Source organism: Alexandromys fortis, unplaced genomic scaffold (genome assembly GCF_014885135.2).
Source record: "Alexandromys fortis isolate MF-2015 unplaced genomic scaffold, M_Fortis_MF-2015_v1.1 scaffold_342, whole genome shotgun sequence".
NCBI classification, from domain to species: domain Eukaryota; kingdom Metazoa; phylum Chordata; class Mammalia; order Rodentia; family Cricetidae; genus Alexandromys; species Alexandromys fortis.
Window position 1 is genome coordinate 366,961 of NW_026068210.1, and position 16,694 is coordinate 383,654.

The 16,694-nt window shown below is 51.1% G+C and overlaps 1 protein-coding gene across 1 annotated transcript in view; it reads left to right on the forward strand.

Annotated features, from left to right (window-relative positions):
• The first annotated feature begins 14,224 nt into the window (after window positions 1-14,224).
• Kcnc1 (potassium voltage-gated channel subfamily C member 1) overlaps window positions 14,225-16,694 on the forward strand; it is a 39,945-nt gene continuing 37,475 nt past the window's right edge. Inside the window, exon 1 of the mRNA XM_050130260.1 lies at window positions 14,225-14,809. Within this exon, the coding sequence (XP_049986217.1) occupies window positions 14,240-14,809 (570 nt within the window). The 5' untranslated portion in view covers window positions 14,225-14,239. The remainder of the gene's footprint in view (window positions 14,810-16,694) is intronic.

The following is a 16,694-nucleotide window of genomic DNA, read 5'->3' on the forward strand; positions in this document are numbered from 1 at the left end:
TAAGGCCGCTCCAGTCCCGTGTGTAAAAGGTGTAACCATATCCCACCCGTCCCCGTCCCACGCGCGGTTCAGGACCACTTATTTTTTTTTTATATAAGACTTGTGTAATCTATTCGTGTAAATAAGAGTTGCTTGGCCAGAGTCGGAGCCCCCTGGGCTGTATTTATCTCTGAGGCATGCTGTGTAGTGAAACAGGACTTTGTATGTTTATTCCTCTGGTGGGAGAGTCTCGGGACTCACTCGCTCAGGTGTTGGAAATAAAGACACTAATTTATACATCGGTGACTCTGGCTTTTTCTAGGCAAGCCAAGGGGATCAATAAGAAACAATACAATCTGGGCAAGCTGTGTCACGGCGACCCCTGTAGGCGACGTAAGGATAGCAAAGACACTGGATGGTGCTAGATTACTAAGGAGGGCTAAGCCTGCCTGTAAGCAGCAGGTCACACCCCACGCAAGGAAAACAGGTTCTAGTGGAACGATGCACAGGTTAATGTTAGTTTAAATATAAAAAGCCGGATGTGGTGGCTCATCTCTGCAATCTCAGCACTGGGAAGGCCGAGGCAGGAGGATGGATGCAGGCCTAGGTATAAAGTGGAGATCTTGCTCCAAAACAACCTTTTTAAAGGAAAAATTAAAAGTCATGTTGAGGAGCTATTCCAGTTGGTAGAGCACTTGCCTAGCATGCATAAAACCCTGGGTTCAGTCGCCAGCACCATAGACACCTGCCGTGGGAGGTGCAACACCCTGGAGGTGGCACAGAAAAATCAAAAGCTCAAAGTCACTCTCGGCTACACAGCAAGTCCCAGGCCAGCCCAGGATACATGAAAGCCTGCCAATAAATTGATTGATTGATTGACTTAAAATCTAGCACCACAAACTTGAAATCCTGGTAGAGTAAGTCTGCCCAGGGCCAGCTATTGCTGTTTTCCAAAATCTCCTTTTGGGACTCCGAAGTGTGTGTAAGGTTGAGAATAGTTCTTCTTCACATGCACAGCGTGTCCAGAAGGCTCTGTGGGAGGTTGTGGTCCTAGAACCACTCAACACCCTCACAAGTGTGGAGGAGAGCTGGGTGCCTTGCTTCCAGGGCTGGAAGAGAGAGCTAAAGAGCTCAAGAGATGCTTTGCACTCCGTGTGGTGCGTGCAGGCTCTTGTAATGATGTGACTGCCGGAGGCAGCCTGCATGGAGACAGCGCCATTGGGAGCCTACACTCAGAGCCTCTCTCTGCCTTCTAAGAAGGCAGAGGCTTGCAGCCTGTGAGGAGAAGGGCACTCGGAGCGGCATCAAGTCTAGTGCTGCGGTGCTTTCGCCAGGCTGTGCAGTCTGGGCAGAGGGGAAGCTATTGGTGCAGCCAGACTGCAAGGAGAGCTTCCTGGACAAAGCGCTATTTCAGATGTGTCAGGAGAAACAAGAGTAGGCAACAGACAACAGCAAAGCTTTTGGTGCCTGCCCTCCACCCCTACAGGGATCTCTATCCTCCCCTGGAATGACCTGGCACAAGTTCGTCCTCACTCACACTTGTCCCCAGAGCCTCAGTACTTCCTGCATTCTGTCCTACAGATCCTGTTCCTGAGCTCCCATAGGCCAGGTTCTTGACACAGAAAAGACACTTTCAGGAAGGACCACTCCATCCCGAGAGTGGGCTCTGCTCCCCCAACACCGTGCTGGAGGAGTCACTCAAGGCTTCAGCCTGTCCTCTCAGATGCTCCCTAGTGCCTCTCAGATACACTCACTCCCTCAAGTCCCCTCAGGGATGTCCTGACTTTGTCTGTCAGATGGATGCCAAGTCCTATACTGAAGGAAAAGAGACCACTGGACACACCCCTACCTTTGGGACGCACCCGACATTTAGGGGTTGGATCTTTTCCACAGCTGGTCACATGGTGATCAATTAAGCGTTAAGAATACAAACTGGGTGAGGACGGGGCAGCCCACATGGTATCACCCCTAGTAAGAGGACACAGCGAGAACCAGGTAGGAGGGAAGGGGCAGCCTCATGAGCCCACAGATGCTCGTGGGAAGCAGCTGAAGAGATGGAGAATAAGAGGCAGGACCACATGGGCCTCCCCTGAGCTGCATCCAGAAGGCGACAGGCAGCCCCAGAGGAATCAACACAGGGGAAGAACAGAAATGATATATATTATAGAAAGCTCTGTTTGGACTGGAAAAACAGACAGGAGGGAATCATAAAGAGACAGGAAGATGTTTTGTGATTTTTCTGAGGAGATGCAAAGAAATGTCACCTCATATAAAGAAGTAGCCAACAACCCAAAGAAAAATTCCATTTAGTCCAGTGTGGCAAATAAATGAATCTATTGAGATTCCTACAGAAGCATGGGCAACTTGTGGGGAGACGCACAGTGAAGCCCCACCCCCAGAAAAAAATTAAAATCTTCCTTTAAATATTTATTTATTGGGTGTTTGCATGTGTGTGTGTGCATGAGTGTGTGTTTCACGTGGGTGTGCAAGTGTGTGTATACCATGGTGTATATAGAAGATTAAAGGATAATCTGAAGGAATTCATTCTCTCCTCCCAACACTGGGACTGGACCCAGGTCATTGGTCCCAGCAGCAAGCGCCTCTACCTGCAGCCCCCAGCACTTATTCTAAACCTCCTATATCCTTCAGAATGTTTTTAAAGGTTTATTTTATTTTTACATGTCTCGTGTGTGTGCAGGTGTCCCCAGAGGCCAAAGGCATCAGCTCCCACCCACCCTGGAGCTGAAATTACAAGTTGTTTCAGCTTAGGTTGTAAGCTGCCTAACATGGGTGCTAAGAACCAAATTCCTCCAGTGGAACCATCTCTCTGGCTCTTCCTTTTTTGTTGTTGTTGTTATTTTGTCTACACCCTCCCTGCAGCTGAACATCAAGTCCAGGGCCTTGAGATTGCTAGGCAAGTGCTCTATCACTTAGCTCTTCTTGTGTGCTTCAGCTTCTATGCAGCTGGGCCAGGGGGGCATGTGATTAGAACCTGGGGGAGGAGCAAATATGGATATTGTGACCTTTCCTCCCTCTCTCCGAAGCAAGTATTCGCAGCCCCATTTCCAGAGACCTAGCTACCAGCGATACAGGTTTTTGCTGTTATTTTAATTTTTGTTTTGTTTTTGACATGGGTCTCACTCTGTAGCTTGGCTAGCCTGGAACTCGCCATGTCTGAGCTGTCCTCAAACTCTCGGCAGTCTTCCTTCTTCAGCCTGCCCCAGAGCTGGGGTTACAAGCATGATCCACCACACTGGACTTCCTTATGCAAATGCCTATTTATCCTGTTGTTATGGCTACTGGTCCAGGTGTGTGCTGCTCCATGTTGCAATGATTCTTTCAAGGCTGATGAGGCAGCTGCATTACAGAGGACCAGCCCAGAGGCTGCTGGGGTTGCTAGGGTGATACATGGCATGCGCTGGACCGGGGATGCTTTGGATGAGACAAAAAACGTGGAAGTATTGCAGGCTCATAGAAAAACTCTACAAAACTTAAAAATCATAGGGAGTGTTCCCATTAAACAAAGAACTAAGTGAGTAACTCTAACACACACGTGTGTATGTGCATATCTATTAGTAACTCATATGTGTGTGTAGTGTATTCAGAGGGGACTATCAGGCAAAAGGCGGGTACTTTCTGCACTGAGAACCCCCGCAGACTGCCCTGGCATCAAGATTTATGGTCCAGCAGTAGAGGACAAGCCAGACGCTGGCCCCGCTCATTGCCAGCCGTGTGCACTGGGGCAGCGAACAGTCTGCACAACTCTTCCCAGTGGCTGGTGTGTGGAAGCCTTCATCTCATCTGGTGAAAGGCATCTATCTCCATGAAGGACTTCAGACCTTGGTTTGCATCTGAGCGGGCTGAGGTGCCATTACAGAGGGGATCTGGGACAGCGTGTGTCCTGAGGTAGGATTTAAACCCAGGCAAAGGGACTCCAGCGATTGTGCTCCTCTTGTCCTGTGCTATGGCCTGCAGAGGATGTCGGAAGACAGCTGAGAAGAGGGGAGGGTCTGGAAGCTGGATCACACCTTGGAGGATGGAAATTGTGTCCCTGTTGTCTGTCCCTTGTCTTAGTCACTTCAGAAGCGCCGACTGCCCACCCTGTTTTCAGTGCAGGTGAAACCCCTTGCTTCTGGGGCCATTTTCATGTGACTGCATGCGGAAAGTCCCCAGTCATTCTGCGCAGTGTGTATACATCCACTACATGTATGTGCTCACATGACAGCCATCTTAGCTGTTTTACCATTGCTGTGAAGGAACCTCTCATCCGGGCAGCTTACAGCAGGAAGAGTTTACCCAGGGCTCACCATTCCAGAGGGTTAGAGTACCTGGTCAGCATGGTGGGGCTGGGGGTGTACCTCAGTGTGAAACCCGACTTATAGGACTGGGGGTGTACCTCAGTATGAAACCCGACTTGTAGGGCTGGGGGTGTACCTCAGTGTGAAACCTCACTTGTACAAGGCCGTGAACTTGATATTTAGTACAAAAAAAAAAAAAAAGAAGTGGGGGGAGGGGTTCAGAAGAGAAAAAAAAACTTTTCAATGGAGCTGTGTTAAAGACTCTTGAACTGGTTGTTAATCCAGTCGAGGAAGAAAAGCAAATAATATGGAAATATTAGGAAAATATTGTTTGCTGATCTGGCATAAATTATTAACATCAACAAGACAAAATAAAATTCATAAGATGCCACTATGACAAGACCTCAACAATATCAACTAAACTTTTATGAGAATTATCAGGCAATATTTAAAATTATCACCATATGAGAAAATTAAAAATTCCTTGAATCCCCACAGTCTGTGAAAGGAAGAAACTTGAGGTTTCTCCAAATGTGATATTAATCCTGAAAATATACTTGATGTTTCCAACATAGCTGTAAGTCCGAAAGAAATATCCTAAAATTATCAATGGTGCCAAACAAGATCACCCAGGTTGAATGAGCACTGGACTCTCCTGTATGGAAAACGATGGAATGAAACACTGTCGATAGACTCTCTAAAGGACTGAAAGGAGGGTGAGGATAATGGGATAGTGATGCTTGGTTATTTTGTTTTTGTTTTCTTGTCTGATAAACATTTCAACAGCCTGCATACAAACCATTACTATCTTAAAAATTACATTTGAAGGCTGGGAAGTTGGCTCAGTCAGTGAAGTGCATGCCTCCTGTCCTGAGGCTCTGAGTTCCACCCCTAGCATTCACATAAAAGTCAAGCACAGAGATGTGTCTTATAACCCAGTCTCTGTGGGAGTGTACCTTAGGATGGTCCCTGAGGCTCATGGGTCCATTAACTTAGCCTGATCAGCAAACTCCAGGACCAAGGAGAAAGCCTGACACAAAAATAAGGTGTGGGGTGTGTGCATGCGCATGAGTGTGGGGTGTGTGCATTGCGTATGGAGGCAGAAGTCAGTGCCCACTTTATCGTACACATATTTGGACTTGAGATTTCTCTTTGTGACAGAGTTAATGATTTTAAAAGGTAGACTGGGACTTGTAAGATGGCTCAATGGTTTAGGTGATTCCCACCAAGTCTGGAACCTCAACTTGATCCCTAGAACCCACATGGTAGGAGAGAACTGACTCCTACATGTTGTCCTCTGAGCTTCACATGTGTGCCATGGTGCATGCACGTGCGCACACACAAACAACTAGATAAATACACTTAATAAATATTCTGAGAAAGGTATATCTGTGTTCTGAAATTCAACTGAAGCATTTCAGAAAAAGGAAACTATAATGAACTAGAACTTTTACAGATAAACAATCAGAATACCATGCAACTAAGTTTTTTCTCAACAGCGGCTATTTCTAGCCTCCCGGTCACCGTTCTTTATGGTCTCCCATTGTTTTATTAATATATAACTAACTCATGAGGCTGGAGAGATGGCTCAGTAACTGAGAACACTGGCTACTCTTGCAGAAGATTCCTTAAGTTCCCAGCACCCATGCTGTGGCTGACAGCCATCTTTAACTCCAGGAGAGCGACCACCCTCTTCTGGCCTCTACAGGTACTGCACACGTGTGCATACATACAGGAAAATGCTCATATACATAAGATAAAATAAATCACATGATATAAAATCCACCTTTTTAATTCCTTCTAGTGGTATTGCATACGTATGCTCAGGAGGGTAAAGCAGGAGGATCGCCGCAAGACTGTAGCCAGCCTGGGCTACAACATGAGACTCTGTCTCAAAAAAACTAATGAATAAATAAAAACTCTAATAAAGTTCATATTTCAGTGGTCTGTGTCACAACCATTACCACTATCTAATTCCAGAACATTCTATTCTCCAAAGAAACATGTGCCCATAAGCTGTCCTCCCTCCCCAGCCCAGGACAACACTAACCTATCCCTATGGATTTGCCTGTTTGGGGACATTTTATGTGAGTAGAATCACACTGTGTGGCTTCTCTCATTCAGCAGATTTCTCAGGTTTATTCATATCATACATGTTAGGGCATGACTACCATGTATGAGTAGAATTCTGTCATATGGGAGTATCACATTGTATCTGTTCATCAGCTGATGGACATCAGGCCACTTCCCTTTGCCGGCTGTCATGAGCAACTGTGAGCATCACAGGGGTTTGTATGTAAATGTATAGATCTGTCCGGGCCAATCTTATCAGCTTCAGGGACTTTGAACCAGGTAAGAAAAATCCTGGCGTGTCTGTGAGAGTGTTTCCGGGGAGGTTCAGCTGAAGTAGAGAGACGAATGTGGTGACATTATCTCAATGCCAGGGGTCCCAGGACCAGGCTCTTTCTGTCTGTTCTGCCTCCCCACCCTGCATGCCGAGGCGATGCCACCACCTTCTCGTCCTCCTGTCACACAACTTGAGCGCAAACAGTTCAGTTACTTTTTGATAAACATGAAAAATAATTATTTCAACACCTAAAACTGAAACTCTTAGATTTCTCCACACCCCTAAGAGTATGTTATTGTCTGTCTTGTTGTAACTGTCCTAAAGGATGCAAAGTGAGCCAAATGTTGGTTTAACTAATGGTGTCAACGATACTGGCTGTCCATACCTTCTTTCTAGTATGGTTTTGCAAATAACTTAACCTTTTAAATTGGGTTGTCTTTGTATTGAGTTGTAAGAGTTCCTTCTATGTTTTAGGTGCTAGAACCTCATTGGCTGCATGGTCTACAGACGTGTCTCATTCTGTGGCTCTGTGGCCTACAGACGTGTCTCATCCTGTTGTCTCTTCATTTTCTCGTTAGTGTTCTTTGAAGCACAAATTTCTCTTTTCCAATGAAGCTCAATCTTTGCTTCTGTTCTTATGTCGAATAAAGAAAAACTTTCCTACCTTGAGTTTTTAGATCTTACAGTTTTGGAATCAGATCCACTCTTAGGTTTCTGTTTGTTTGTGTTGTTGTTGTTGTTTTACACGGCCTGTTTAAACAGGACAGGGATTCTAATTTGCTTTGCTCGGTGTGGATTTCCAGTTGCCCTGGCTTCATTCTTCGAAGACTATCTCTCTGCTAAGCTGCTCTGACACTCTTGCCCATAACTCTGTGGGTTTACGCTGCGCTCCCAGTTCCTCTCATTGGTCTGCTTATCTATCCTCTTGAACTGAGTATCACCCCGCAACTGTCAATAAAGCTGGCCGTGTTTTTGTCTGAATTTGAAAGCTTCTGCATAAATAGGACTGATTGAAGTATTGCTAGACAATTAGTGAGTGTATCAGGATGGCTCAGCAGGTAAGAGCACTTGCTGCTAAGCCTGAGGACTTAAGAGTTTAACCCCCCAGTCACAGGATACATCATATGAACAGTCCTCTGACCTGCATGTACATGCCATGACCTCTCTCTGTCTCTGTCTCTGTCTCTGTATGTGTGTAAAATTTTTTTCAGAAACAAATCTTTGCTCTGAATTTATAAATGTTATGTATATTTAACATATCTATCATTTAATATTTTTCAGCTTTCAAAAAATTTAAATGTCATTCTGATTTATTTTCTATATAAGTAAAAATTTCCTTTAATCTCCAATTTTCTATTCTTTTTGCTATTTTAAAAAGTGTAACCTTAAAAATGCCTTGGCTTCAGGCCCGCCCAGCACCTCCTGAACTTGCCCATCCATAATCGCTGGCCTGACCACATTCAGGCACCCACTAGTGAGCCACAAGGCACTCCAAGGAGGACCTCAGTGGCACTACAGAGTGAGAGATGCTCTGGAGGAATACAGAATCCCCAGCTACTTCTGTGAAGAAAAACCAGGGGCCCTGCCCTGCGCTGCTAGGAGCATGCTTTTAACAGTGCTGCAGCCGCCATCCCGCACTGCCCAGTGCTCTCCCACCATCCCCGTGTACCTTTGTAGGGAGCAGTAGTCCTTTGTGAAGTCTGGAGTGAATGTGTGTTATTGACATACATGCAGCCCTGACAGAAACCAAGACCTCAGACCCATGGGAAGCTTGCAAAGCCATTTTACAAAAAAAGTCAGGCTCGAAAGTGATAGTGATGCTTTCCCCCAAGTCGGAGTGTCAGAGAGAAGGCCAGTGTGCTCAGAAGTTAGCAGTGCAGATCTTCCTCCTGAATGTCCACAGCCTGAGACAGCTCACCGAGGGAGACCTTCTAAAAGGACTAGCCAGCCCCACCCCCAGCTTGTGCTGTACCTCATAAATAGGCTGAAGTTCCGGGCTGCCAGCCGTAGTAGGCACCCTCCACCCAAGTGCATCCCGCACATGGACCCCGGACTTCCTGTACATGTGCCTGCATGTCTGTCCTTTCTTCGTTTCCTTGCCGTCCCCAGTCAGGGTTCCAGCAAGTTGTCTTTATCATCCCAGCTCCCTGTTTCATTCTTGGAGCCAGCAGGAAAGGTGGTGGTGGTGGTGGTGGTGCAGTGAAGTCCTTGTCCTCCCAAAGGCTAAGCCCAAGGACGCTCTATGGCTATGGGCTGGCAGGGATCTAGGGAAGAGAGATGGGATGGGGTTATGAGAGAAGAGGAAAACAGGGAGGAGCACGGAACACTAACTCATTAAAACCTGTCACACAGACGAGGAAGCAGAAGCCAGAGAAGAGAGATGCCTAGTTAATACAGCGAGTGAGTGGCAGAAGCAACGTTACAACCAAACCCGCCCAGAGTTTTTAGACCCCCCTAGGGACAGCTTGTGGAGATGTAGGCCAGTGGGTGTCCAACCTGTGGTTCATTGGTCACAGGATAGCTGTGAATGAGGCCCAACACAAAAGTCCCAAATTTACTTAAAATATTGTAGGATTCCTTTTTTGAGTTTTTGCTAACTCAGTTGCATGGTTCTGGCATAGGAATATCACACAAAATAAAAACATATATGCTCCCGTAACCTACAGACACCCTCCAATTTAATGTGTAGTCCAAGATAATCCATCCAATATGGTCCAGAGAAGACAAGGGACTGATGGACATCCATGTTTTGGATGCCCATGGCGGGGAAAGTAGCTTCTAAGGACATCTAGTGGCTAGAAAGAACCTTCAATTTCCCTGCCATACAGAGCACAGCACCCCGATTCTCTGGCTCAGGGCTCAAGTATCTTCAGTGCAGAGGTTGAGAGGCCCTAGTCTAAGCACACACACACGCACACCCACACACCCACACGCACGCACGCACGCACGTGTGCGCACGCCCTGAGTGTTCTTCGCCTCAGCCTTTTTCTGGACTTCTCTGGAGCCTCCGCCTCAGCTGCATGCAGCCCAGCCCAGCACCAGGGTCACCACCCAAGCTAAATCACCAATTGCCCATGATGGTGTCTCTAGGGTTGCTCTCCCCTGCCCATTAGAGAAATAAGTCTGACTTGGAAAGAGAACACCTGCCAGCTCCATAGCCCATTCTAGCAGGGCAAGAAGATATTCAACACAGCCAGTTTAGGGTAGATTCCAGCTCAGCCACCAGATGGCAGTCCAACCCACCAGGAACACAGAGGCTCCTGCCCTGGGAGAGCGGTACAGACCCTGTGCCAACCAGGACAAAGGCCTGAGGGGTTGGACTTTGGCCAGTTCCTGAGCCCAGCAGGACTAGACCTAAGGCCTGCAGGTGCCAGGTGTGACAACATAGGTACAACTTGGCTTCAGGTGTCCCCTCAGATTTTTCTACTTCCCAGCCAGGCCAGTTCATCCTTTGGCCCAGTTATTCCCACAGGGGTCTTTCTGTATCCTAGCACTCCTTCCTCTCCTGCCTGAATGAGAAAAAAAAAACCCAGAGCAGTTAAGGACACAGGGAGGAGTACTACTCCCATGTAATTTTAAGCCCCTGAAGCGCAGGGACGTTGAGAAGCTTGTCTGATGTCACAGTTAGTCAAAGGTGGGCCACTAGAGATTGGAAGCTAGGCCGTCTGCTCTAATTCGTGCTCAGAACCCTGGGATGGGACAGACCATCCCCAACCAGACACAGCTACCAAAGGCATTTTCATACAGGACTGTAAGCCTCCCTCGTGAGGGGCAGGCAGCAATAAGGTTTAGTATTTCTGAGGAAGAGGCTGGGCTTGGTCAGCAGTTTCTCCTCTCCATGCAAACTTGGTTTCTCTGTTGCTTGTTTTAATTTTTTCACGTGTTTTCATCTTGCTTCTCTAGGCTTTCTGCAAATGTCAGCCTTCTCTTGGTGTCAAGGGGAGGTGAAAGAAGAGACATTTATGTCCTTCTTAGGGCCCACAAGAGGGAGTGCTCCTTGAAGCCTAGGACCAGAGGGTGTCACCAGGGATCAAAGTGAGAATTTTAAAGAGGGGCCCTTAGGGGGGATCCCCAGTCTGCTTACCTCTTGGGAGTATGCTAGACCCCCTTTCCTGTGCCTCTTCCTCCAGTCCGGCCACAGCCCAGTCTTCTGGCACTAAAAGTCCTCACTACCTAATTTTCCCCTATGAGGAGTTTTTTCTCTATCTCTCCAAGACCCGATTCCTTCTCTCCCTGCTTCTCCCCATATCCAGGTCATACTGTGGCTGCCCTTAGTGCTCACCATGAAACAGGGTCAATTTGGAGCCCAGTACCTACCCTCCGGAGACCTTTTGTAAGTACCCATTCAGGACTCAGCCTCAGTTAGGGGGTCTAGACATCCAAAGTCTCTGAAGCTGGAGTCTAGGGTCCCAAATCCATTTCTAGCATTTCCCCAATCACCTAGACTTCAGTGAGGGCTTTCTGTGTTTAGGGTTAGTGGAGAGGGGCAGAAGCGGCCCCAGAGGCGCTGGCAGTCCTTTGACAGGAGTGAGATGAGCCAGAGAGACATTTGGAGAACCAAGCTCTGATCCTAGGTGGCTTCACAGACAGGGAAGAGGGTGGCTGCCTGAGCCCCTGTGGCTGGTTCCTCAGTTTTCCTGAGGAAGAGGCCCTGGATCTCTATCTGGGAGGGAGGTCCAAGGAGGCCTCTTTCTTGGAGCTCATCTTGACCGCTCACAGCTGAGTCTGTATGTGCCCTTGTCTCCACACACATTTTTTTTTTTAAATCTCGCTTCTGGTGTCTCTGTGTCTTTGCCTATCTATCAGTCCTAGGGGTGGGCAAAGCATCCTGAGAGCCTGGATCCTGGAGATGTGAATTGTGGCCAGGCCAGAGTGCACCACACTCGACCTCCTTGTGGTCGGAGGATGGAGCTGACACTCGTCAGAGTGAGAAGGACACTGAGAACCGCTCTCTCTGAGACCCCTCTGGAGGAGTCTCCTTAGACCCCTCCCCCTTTGTCCATCCATTTCTGCTCTCTTCTGATAACTCTGCCTCTGACTCCACCACTCACACCTAGTCCTGAATCTCGCTCCTATCTCCACCACTCACACCTAACCCTGACTCTGACTCCACTATTCACACCTAGTCCTGACTCTGACTCCACCACTCACACCTAGTCCTCACTCTTGCTCCTATCTGCCTGTCCACACCTTCCCCCATGACATGCAGACCTTGTCTTAGGGCCGGGATCCCCATGATCAGGTGAGAAGAGATGTCTGTGGCACAGCTTTGTCCCCAGGCTCACAACAGTGCCTGTGGGTCAGTACAGACAGTTGTCTGTACAGTTAGCAAGTGCCAACAAGTAAATAAGTCTCTTGTTTCTTAGGTAAATCCCCTTTACCAGGGCAGCTTGTGCTTGATTGCAACGGATGCCAATCAATGAGCACCTTTCACACAAGAATAGCCTCTGGAGCTGGACCTGACCTTCTAATCTCTCTCAATTCCACCTGCCCACTTCTCCTCAAAAGCTGGGAGCCCCTGGAGGTCAAGAGTAGGTCTGATTTGTCCCTTGCGGCTTTGTGACTTGTACAGAAACTGGAACGAGTAAGGAATGAATGATGTTAATTGCTGATTAAATAAACCACCGAGGGATGGGTGGCAGGCACGAGCCGGGAGGACTTTGAAGTCACAAATATAATCTCTGTTCCCAGCATCAACTTCGAATCTGGAGGACCCACAGCCCCTAGCCACACTGGCTCACCACCCAGGGCAGCTAAAGCTGTGTGGCGGAGTGGGGCTGTTAGCATTTATAGAGCCATGAATTACCTCTTTTCATAAGGTAATTCAGGTTACTGGGTAAACTGAGATCTATGGAGTTCACACCTAGTCCTGAATCTCCTTACAGATTCAAAGGGATTCAGAGGCGCTCAGAATTAACCACTAACAGAGAGTTGGGATAGGGGGATGATGAGAAAGATACTTTCTTGCAGTCTGCGGAAGAAGCTATCTCTGGAAGGATCAAGGGGCCTTCAGGTTCCCTGGGAAGGATCGGTATTAAGAGATTCCTTGAGAGGTCAGTACTAGTCCTGGTCAAGGAATGGCTTGCCTGCTCAGAGGATCAGATGGCTCCTGGGTTAGAAGTAGAGAAGCTGGCCGACGCCCTTCTCACCTCGGTATGACCCGGGGGCGCGGGTCCAGACGTCTCTGTGAGCCTCCGCCCAACTAGTGGAGCTCCCCGAGGGCGGAGCGTCGGCGGGTCCCCACTGAGCAACATGCAAGGAAGGGCGGGCGCCCCCAGTGCCGGGGTTGAGGGAGGCCGGGTTCGGTGCGGGCCTAGGAGGGGGGCGCAGAACCAGGGCTTTTTAGGACCCAGCGCGGCGCCTCCCTCCGGGGGCGAGTGCGGCTGCGCGCGCCGTGTGCCCGTGTCCGGAGAGCCGCGGGCTGGACGCGGACCGCGCGAACGAGCGAGCGAGCAGGCAGCGGAGCAGCAGCCCGGAGGCAGCAGCGGCGCGGCGGCGGCGGCAGTGGCCGCTCTGCACCTCGCCTCCCTGTCCTCGCCAGCTTCGCTGCGCCGCGCCCGGACCTACCACCCCCGCCTCTCGGGCCCGACCTCGGCAGCGCCCCTCGCCTCGGCTGCCAGCGCCACCCGCCCTCCCGAATCAGGGAGCGGAGCGCAGGGCGCAGAGACACCGGAGCCAGTGTCCGCCGGCCCCACCAAGCAAACCCGGCCCAGAGAACCTTCGCTTGGCCCTGCGCGGCTCCGCAGCCGTCCGGGAGCTGTCCCTTCAGCACCGCCGCGGAAACCCGAGTCCCAGCGCAGCCCAGCGGAACCCCTGACCCAGCCCGAGCGCACCAGGCGCAGCGCTCAGCGGCCGCCCCGCGGGGCAGCACCCAGGTGCCCCAGCCCAAGGGACCCGCCATCTCCTCCGGGAGGCGGGGAGAAGGATCGAGGAGGGCGGGCGGGCACCTTCACCCGCCACCGAGGGGAATAAGCAAGCAGCCAGGCAAGAAAAGCCGAAGGGGACCAGCCACACAAGGAGGAGAGCAGCCTGCATCCGTCCCCACCGCACCGAGAGCGCGCTGCGGCGACCACCGCAGAGCCGAGCGCGGATTTCCCGCCCCCCCCCCCTCTTATTTCCCGTGCTGGGGCTGGTCTATTGGTCCGGCCCCCGGAACGGAGCAGCTGACCTTCCCCTAAAAAGCTTTGTGTCGGTTTCACCATTTTCCCGCTGAGATGGTACCGGGAGCCCGGCCCCCCCACCCTTTCTCGCCTCCTCCCGGGGCTCGCCGCTGAGCGCCGCCCCACATCCTTCCTTCCTCCCCCCTCTTCTTTCCCTCTTTCCTCTCCTCCTCTGCCTCCTCCGCAGCCAGGCCAGCTCCCTCTCACATTAGGTGCCTTAGAGACCCTTGGGAACCCACGCACACACCCCTGGACCGTTACCTGACTGCCAGCTCCCCTCGAGAGAGCTTGAGTCGCTCGTTGGGGTGGGAGGCCAGAGTCGCGGTTCTCTGTGCCCCCCGACGGCTGGGGGGAGGGGGGAAGAGGCCCTGCGCCCCCCTCCCCGTCGCCAACTCCCCCTGGCGGCAGCTCCCATGGGTGTCGCTGGGCCGCGCCATGCCTAAGGGGGCGCCGCGATGGGCCAAGGGGACGAGAGCGAGCGCATCGTGATCAACGTGGGCGGCACGCGCCACCAGACGTACCGCTCGACGCTGCGCACGCTGCCCGGCACGCGGCTTGCCTGGCTGGCGGAGCCGGACGCCCACAGCCACTTCGACTATGACCCACGCGCCGACGAATTCTTTTTCGACCGCCACCCGGGCGTCTTCGCTCATATCCTGAACTATTACCGCACCGGCAAGCTACACTGCCCGGCCGACGTGTGCGGGCCGCTCTACGAGGAGGAACTGGCCTTCTGGGGCATCGACGAGACGGACGTGGAGCCCTGCTGCTGGATGACGTACCGCCAGCACCGCGACGCCGAGGAGGCACTGGACAGTTTTGGCGGCGCGCCCCTGGACAACAGTGCCGACGACGCGGATGCCGACGGCCCCGGCGACTCGGGCGACGGCGAGGACGAGCTGGAGATGACCAAGAGACTGGCGCTCAGTGACTCCCCAGATGGCCGGCCTGGTGGCTTCTGGCGCCGCTGGCAGCCGCGCATCTGGGCGCTGTTCGAGGACCCCTACTCATCCCGCTATGCGCGGGTAAGTGACAGCTTATCCATCAGAAAGACCTGACCCGGAAAGGCAGCCTTTGCCGCTTCCCGCGGGCAGTGTGCAATGGACAGTGAGTGCCCAGAGAGTTCTGTACTGAAGCTGGTGTGTACGTGTACGTGTGTAAGAGAGAAGGGGTGATTTTACCATTGTGACTGGGTTTGTATACATGAGTCTGTATTGCTGGTTGTATGAGAGCATATGAATGGGTGTTTGTGTGTCTGCTTGAGTAGACTGTGCGTGCATATTTATGTAAGTATCCTGGTGTGTATTTGGATGGGTAAAGATTGTGGGAACAAGTGAGCATATGTGTATGTTTGAACGTACATGACACGTCACACTCCGGTTACTGCCCTTCCATGCCTTTAGCAGATGCACACTGTGAACGTGTGAATTGCCCTTTGGTTTGGGGGAAGTGGGGAACTCCTTCCTTCTTCCCAGGTCAGGAAGCCTCTGGAGTAGAAAGGTGTCTTAGCCTGCAGGGAAAATAGAGGCAGGCAGCCCCTCCCTCCCCAGGGACCTTCCTTAAGCCATTTGAGGAGGTGGTCTTGGGAATGCCCGTAGCTAATTAATAGCTCGATGGTTGGTGTGGGTCTGGGCTGGGGGTGGGGAACAGAGAATGGCAATCTTGCTGACACCTGCCCTCCTGGGTCTGGGAAGAGCCTGGGGGAAGAGCTTAAGAAGGCCATAACCTCCTGCTTCCTCTGGCCCCTGGGAAGAGGCTAGCAGAGAGGAAAACCTTAAGGGGAGTTGTACCCAGAGGAAGTGTGTGAAGTGGGCGTGTCTTCCTCAGCCACACCCCTTTAGAAACATCAAATTGTTACTAGAGAGAAAAGACACCCTGTTGCTGACCTTGGCCCTTTAGATTTGGCCACCTCGGATTAGTTTCCTGTGTAAAATGGGGAGAATGGTGAACTGTAGGGACCATTTGATGGACCATCTCCCCAAAAGAGACTCCACAGAGACACCTACCCTGGAAGACAAACTGTGGGTCTTTCAGAACTCCGTTCCCCCTGCTGCCGAGTAGCAATGGGGAGGATGTGTAGAGTGGAAATTTGAAGCAGCCCCTCCCCCATCTGTAAGGCACCTCCGCCCCTCCCAGGCAAAACTCTGCTTCTGCCCAGCTGCCTTTTCTTGCTAAAGGTCCCTTCTCTTTTGCTGGCCTGTGGGGGAGGGAGCATGAGGAGGGATTGGAATCCACAGAGGGTCAGTAGACAAAGAAGAGTTGGGGGAGGGGTCTCAGGTGCCCAAGAGCGAGAAGGGCTGTCTAGGCAGACACCTGACAGATCTGATGCTGAGAGAAAACAGAAAGACGTGTGGGGTGGGGACAGCTCTTCAAAAACTCTGCCTTGAATCCTAGACCAGGTGCTGGGGTAGGGATGGAGAGAGAGCACTTGGCCTCGCACATCAACACTGAGGAGTTTGGCCAAGGTCAACCTGAAAGTAGGGGGCCAAGTAAAACTTGAATCAAAGTCTCCTGGACTCTATTCTCCCCTGAGCTGGCCACTGGCTCCGTTTTCGTCCAGGGTGGCCTGGGACCCTGTAGAGGAGGCCTGTCTTCTTTCCTCCTCTCCTTCATGACAGAGACCACTACGGCTGGAGGATTATGTAACTAGAGGCCATGCTGAGCTGTGAGGAAGGGCTGGAATGTGGGACTGAGAGAATGAACCAGTATAGGCTGGGAGAGAGATGCCCTGCCTGCCAGGCTAGGTCAAGGCCTGAGTTAGAGCAACCTTTCCACTTACATTTGACCTTGACCCCTGGAAGGTAAGGCCAAGCAGGCCCAACTTCTCTAGGGTACTGGCAGAGGGCTGGGCCCCTCCGGCCTGCCACCTTGGACTCTGCTGGTCAGTGTACCCATGTTTCAGGGCAGGTG